The following is a 6,522-nucleotide window of genomic DNA, read 5'->3' on the forward strand; positions in this document are numbered from 1 at the left end:
CTATGCCAAACCAAATTAAATGGGTTAGGTGTGATGGTCAAGCTGCCAGCCAGCTGTTTTTTTTTTTCGACTCCCGTCCCAACTGCATTGTAAAATAATATTTAGAGCAAGCAGTACAAAAAATAGCAAGCAGTACAAAAATTGTTTTATTTACATGACGTCATAATGTTTATGGCTCAAAATTAAGACAACTTGTACCAATTCATATGTTCAGAGTTATTACACTCAGCGTTCTTTGGTTCATGTTTTTTCAGAGTCAGCACCGAATGCCTGGACTCACTTTCGTGCAAAGATGTTCAGCAGCAGTGGGGCCGAGTGAGTGTGAACACCCTGTACGAGCCTTGGCCAGTCCATGAATTCTGCCACGTCGAACGCAGGGAAAAGAGCACATTTCCGCTGAACGTTCAAGAAGACATCCGAAAGGAGCTCATAGAGGAAGCGCCGAATTCTGCTCTTGCGAAGCATAAGCAACGACAGAGGAAGACAAGGAAGGCTGCTCCACATGACATCAACGCAGAGCGTGTGATGGACACAGTGTTTGCCGCAGAACATGTTAATCCAATTCTAAGGGATTACACAGAGTTTCATTTTTTTGAGCCAGTTATGCAGGGAATGAGCCTCAAAGTTAAAAGATTTTCTTTGTCCATGCTGGACGCCAACTAACGGGCATTCTATGAAGAGAAAGTGTGCCTAAGTCAGGCACGGGCCAAGCAAATCTGTCTAGACACAGCTAACCGGGATGGCACTCTCTGGCAGAGTGAGAGAAAAAAAGAGAATTACTGGAAGTATTTGCAGGGAGCTGCACACGTTCGAAGAGAAGAACAAACGCACGTGGGCTGCAAAGCTCAATCGCCTGTATTGTCGCAGCACTTTCTCAGGGAACCAAGCTACCACTTATGGAAGAGACAATGAACCCGTTGCACTGGAGGAGTATGACACAGTACACCAGGCAAAGGTCGGCAGGCTAGGAATGGTAGGTGCGCCAGAAGTTCCGTGGCTTCGCTACAGTTCAGATGGAGTGAGCAGCCAGGGTAACAGGCGCGTTCTAATTTAAGTAAAGTGGCCCGTGCTGGGTAAGGAGGACAGCATAGTAAACCTCGTGCATAAAAAAAGGTGCAATTTCTCCGATCCGAGGGAGAAAACATTGTTCTCAGGAAGCAGCACAAATATTATTCCCAGGTGCAGCTGGGCCTGCTCCTTCTAGCAATGGACGTGTGCCACTTTGTGGTCTACTCGCCTGTGGGAAGCCTTGTGCTTGAAGTGCCAAGGGACGTGCAGCACATGCGAGAACTTTTGGGCAGGCTCCTTTACGTGTACTTTAAAAACATTCTTCCAAAACTTGCCGAGATTAACACTCGCTAGCATTGCGTCACCGATATTTAATCATAAGGTCACTTACACGCCTAAAAATATTCTTGTTCTCTTGTGGTGCCCTGCGATTTATCTCAATTACACGGTCACTCACGAATAAATGCACCACAGACTCATGATGAAAACAGTGGTGTTTTATTCGTGTACATGCTACCATTGCAGATTTTGGTGAAACGTACACTTCAGATCGAAAGGTTAGTGATGGGTATTATCACATTTTTTTTTCATCAAGCACACTGCTGTGAATTGTGCTATAATGAGAGAAGGACATTCCAAAACAACGTGGTGAATCCTACACAGCTTAAACAAATTTGTCATCTGCGAGAATAGGAGCACACAAGATAGTTAAGCCGCATGCAAGTCTAAACAATCGGTCAATGTGTGGCAACATGTCCCATGAAATAACTGAATTGAAAGTCTTAAATATTTTTATCCTCTGAATTGCTCGCCCAACATGAACTCTTGCCCTTGCAATATCAGCTGTTTTCACCGCTTCCCCTTTGGTCATTTGGGGATCCTTCCCTGTAAAGGGTGGCCTGACAATGCCAACTGCACGAGACTCGCACAGGTCGTCGATGAAGAATCCCCTGTCAACCATAATGTCATCTGTAAAAGACTCAAATTTGTCTAGGAGGCCTGATTGAGTTGTTATAGCCTTATCAGAAACACGGACACCATAAGCGTCGCTAATAAACGTAATCGTTCCTCCTGGACTGACGCACACTAGAAATTTAATTGTGTACGTTGACTTGTAGTGCGAATATGTCAACAGCCGACATGTCACACAGTGTGAGCGCTCTACGGGAATTTCAGTGCAGTCTGCCACTCCCCTTACTCTCGTGTACTTCTCAAAGTGCAGGGGCATGTTATTCAATATTTCGTCTTTCGAAGGCCATTCAATGGCTGTGTGCAGCGTAGCGGCAAGAACTGGAAGAGTGTGCACAAAATACCTGTGCACGGAGGAAATGCTACACCCAAAGAGCACAGCAATGCAGGAGAATGAAATTGCTTGCTTTAGAACAATGAAAACTAGAACAACTCTTTCTTTAGGTGATGCCTCCATCGTGTTCGTGTTTTCGGGTTTTTTAACTAGTAGGGCTAGCTTATTCAAAATCTTATGATCTGGGATCCCTGTGAAGGTGTTTTATTTAGTATTTTTTTTCAGCAAATCAGTTATCCTAAATTTTGGCCCTATGTCGTGATGCGGGTTAGCTTGGACTGCTTTGTCCTCCTTTGGCGAACCATCCAACCGCTGAAGCAGCAGCAGGGCCTCGGCAGCTGCCTGTTCTGAAATGAGGCAAATGGCAAAACTTTTTTACACGTATACAATTCGCAGATTTCTAACTACGTTTAGAAAAACTACCTTGTGTCACTTCTCCGTTAGGTGGGGCCAAGGCTGGACATGAACTGGCATCTTCCATCCACTGTAGCACAGGTAGGTCTGCCACAAAAAGCAGGATAAAAGCAGATGCCCGAATTTGGATAAGCGCGAATCATGGAAAGCTTCATTGCATTTTGCAACAACCTGAAACCTGAACATCAAAAGTATTTTAGCAACTTTATATAACTGCCAAAAACAGTATGAATACAGGTGAGATTGTGTGTGCGTGCGTGCGTGCGCGCGCGCGCCTATACTACAACAACACAGGGCATTGTTATTGTCTCACCACTGCTGCCGAGTTCCTCCGGCGCCAACGCAGGCTCACAAGTGCATGCACCATATGACACAGCTCCGGGGCTGTTTTCTGGAATAAAACACTTTACTGACAATTACTCGCACTCAATGGAAATCAAATTAACGCTTCAACGCTGTTTTTTTTTAGGGATGCAGCATCTAAACGTATTATGTTTGAACCGTCAACGCGATCCAAACCAGTTCGTTAAGAAGGTTAACATATAAAAACACTTCAGCAGTGATTGCATTACGTGACTGTTTAAATAAAAACGTCAAACAACGCACCGTTCGCTCCTTCTTTCTTTTTGCACCTCGGCCTCGGTGTAACATCGTGACTACGCACAGGTAGGTTGCGCAAAGGTACCGCTCCCTTCTTCAGCCTCGGTTTGACTTGAACTAGGTTATCTAAAATCAACGTTAATGCATCAGTGAGCCGGTCAATACAGAATGTACGCAAGGAAGGGCATATTTCACTGACCAAGCTGGCCTCAAAACATGTCATCCATTTTGAAGTGGTCGCTGCATACGAACATGTGTTGCCTCACTTTCTTTCCAATGCGCAGTTTTATCACCCACTCTTTACGTAATTTTGGGTTCTTCGGAAAGCTGTGAAGGCTAGTTTTGCCGCTTATCGCTCGGTTCTTGCACTGGGGGACACTGCACATGCTATTGCTTCTCGCTGCATGCGACATCGCCGCCGTCGTACTGCCAGAGCGGGCCCGTACGCCGGAGTGGTCGTTCCGCGATCACCTTCTCGAGGCTTCGGAAAAAAACCGCATGGCGTCGCTAGCGTCTCTCGAAAGAGCGAATTGCCTGCGAGACTCGCAGTCCAAAATCTGCTCTGAGTGTCGTTGCTTGCTCGTCACTATCACTCACATATCTTGGCCTAGCACATTCTCCCTCCCCGCTTCGCTGATGAATTATTTTGCTTGATGATCTGGAATGACAGAGCGGAGGGTTATACAGCTCCACAATTAGAATTATCCAGGTCCTCGCCGAACAAATCAGGGTTGAACAAATGATTTCTCCCTTAGCCATCCTGAAATATGCAAATTCAGGATGGCTAAAAAGACCACACACTATAAAGTAGCTGACATGCTTAACAGGGTGTTTGTTCGAAATATACAGTGAGCCTTGAAGAGTAACATTAAAAGTTTATTACGAGAGACGGCTACAACGCTGACGGTGACAGCGAATAATGTCACAGTGACAGCGAGGGCAATAAAAAACAGGCAGCAAGAAGGGAGAAATCATTATATCCCCCCAAATCAGGCCGCAGCAACTAGTGGTAACAGCAACGCGTGAGCAGATATATAGTGCCCCAGGAATGTTAAAGTGGTGCTAAAGGAATTTTGCGTTAATGCACAACATGTCAGTAAAGTGTTTTCTGGAATAAAACACTTTACTGACAATTACTCGCACTCAATGGAAATCAAATTAACGCTTCAACGCTGTTTTTTTTTAGGGATGCAGCATCTAAACGTATTATGTTTGAACCGTCAACGCGATCCAAACCAGTTCGTTAAGAAGGTTAACATATAAAAACACTTCAGCAGTGATTGCATTACGTGACTGTTTAAATAAAAACGTCAAACAACGCACCGTTCGCTCCTTCTTTCTTTTTGCACCTCGGCCTCGGTGTAACATCGTGGTGCCAAGTGTGGGTGTGCTCCGGTGTTTGAAGACACTGTCGTAATTGCTAAACATAAGGCCCAACGTGTACGGGAAATTATAGAAGCGTATCACATTAGAAAGAAGGGAGAAAAGTGCGTCAGCATTCCGTCAATGTCGTTAGCCGAGACTGAATATGTGTTCTTGAATGATCGCAGTGCACAATAGGGTAGTGCTTGGCACGTGAATTGTGTCAGTGCTGTTATCGCGTTTGCCAAGGTGTTGGAGTGAATGTTTGTTTTACTGTCTGGTGCAGTGCTTAGTGAGTAGTATTAGGCAGGTATACTATCACAACGTTGTAGTTTTGCTGAAATCGCGAGAGACATGATAGGAAGCGTGCATTGAGTATATATATGTGTGTGTTTTTTCTATTAAATTTCAATTGCGAGTCAGCGCCGTGTCGTCGTTAATTCTTCTTTTGTCCCGTCCTTTTTTTGCGCTGCATTTCCTTATGGTCACTATGAACCAACTAGCCCAACTTGCCATCCTTCGAGAACAAATTATCTTTTTATCATCCTTGCAGACCTTCGTGACGATATTTTCGAAGCCTGCCACGACGACCCGTCATCCCGACATTTCGGCACTGCACGCACTATTGGAAGAATCAAGGCGACGTACTGTTGGCCCCGCCTTACAACCGACGTCTCCCTGTACGTCCGGAGCCGCCGCAACTGCCAGCGACGAAAAATGCCGCCGAAGAGACTCGCCGGACTTCTGCAGCCGATCGCCGTCCCTTTGAAGCCCTTCCAAGAAATTGGAATGGACCTTTCGGGCCTGTTCTCTACGTCACGATCGAAGAACAAGTGGACTGTCGTAGCGACAGACTACGTGATGCGCTACGCAGAGACCGCCGCTCTTCCGAGGGGTACAGCAGAAGAACTCGCAAAGTTCTTCATAAGTTTAGTTGTGATGCGTCGTTGAGCCCCTGAAGTCCTAATCACGGACCTCTAAACGGCCTTTACTGCGGAGCTGATGCAAGGAATCTTACGCTACAACACTGATCAGCGAAGAAAGACGACGTACTCCTCCCCCTCCACCCCCTGTCCATGTACGTCGAAGTGAGTATAAGATCTGTGACGAAGTGCTCCCGTATGTCTCGTTTGCGTACAACACGGCTGTACAAGAAACCACGCAGATAATGACACCGTTCGAGCTTGCCTACGGAAGACGGCCGACTACAATGCTTGACGCCATGCTGCCGCACGTAGAAGACGACGACCACAACGCTGACGTCCAAGGATACCAAGGATTGCTCCATTTCGTACAACAAACAAGCAGCTAGTGGATGCCGGATGCTACAATCTCCGACGCCGAGACGCCGAGTACCACCAAGGGAATTGTGTGTGGGTTTGGACTCCCATCCGACGACCCGGACTCAGTGTGAAGCTTTGCGATGGTATTTTGGACCCACCCGCCGCGGTGGCTCAGTGGCTAAGGCGTTGCGCTGCTGAGCACGAGGTCGCGGGTTCGATTCCCGGCCGCGGCGGCCGCTTTTCTGATGGAGGCGAAAAGCAAAAACGCCCGTGTGTACGAGATTTCGGCGCACGATAAAGATCCCCAGGTGGTCAAAATTAATCCGGAGCCCTCCACTACGGCGCGCCTCATCGCCTGCGTTGCGTCGGCGCGTTAAACCCTGCAATCAATCAATCAATTTTCGACCCTAGCGGGTTCTACAACGTGTCGGCCAACTTACCTATGGGGTAATCCCCGATGGTGATTCCGCAACATCACGACGACGTACGGGGTCCGAAATCGTCCACGTGGTTCGCCTGAAACCTTACTACGCAAGATAACGAACTCTTTTC

The 6,522-nt window shown here is 46.9% G+C and overlaps 1 protein-coding gene across 1 annotated transcript; it reads right to left on the reverse strand.

Moving 5' to 3' along the window:
• Positions 1-1,672: 1,672 nt before the first annotated feature.
• LOC144148390 (uncharacterized) lies at positions 1,673-2,814 on the reverse strand. The gene is made up of 2 exons (XM_077679930.1): positions 2,735-2,814; positions 1,673-2,658 (listed from the first exon to the last, which is right to left on the reverse strand). Exon 2 carries the CDS (start codon positions 2,432-2,434, stop codon positions 1,673-1,675), a length of 762 nt encoding a protein of 253 aa, XP_077536056.1. The 5' UTR covers positions 2,435-2,658; positions 2,735-2,814.
• Between the last annotated feature and the right edge of the window lie 3,708 nt (positions 2,815-6,522).

Source organism: Haemaphysalis longicornis, unplaced genomic scaffold (genome assembly GCF_048455015.1).
Source record: "Haemaphysalis longicornis isolate Haplotype H1 unplaced genomic scaffold, Haemaphysalis longicornis Haplotype H1 scaffold_8, whole genome shotgun sequence".
Lineage (NCBI taxonomy): Eukaryota > Metazoa > Arthropoda > Arachnida > Ixodida > Ixodidae > Haemaphysalis > Haemaphysalis longicornis.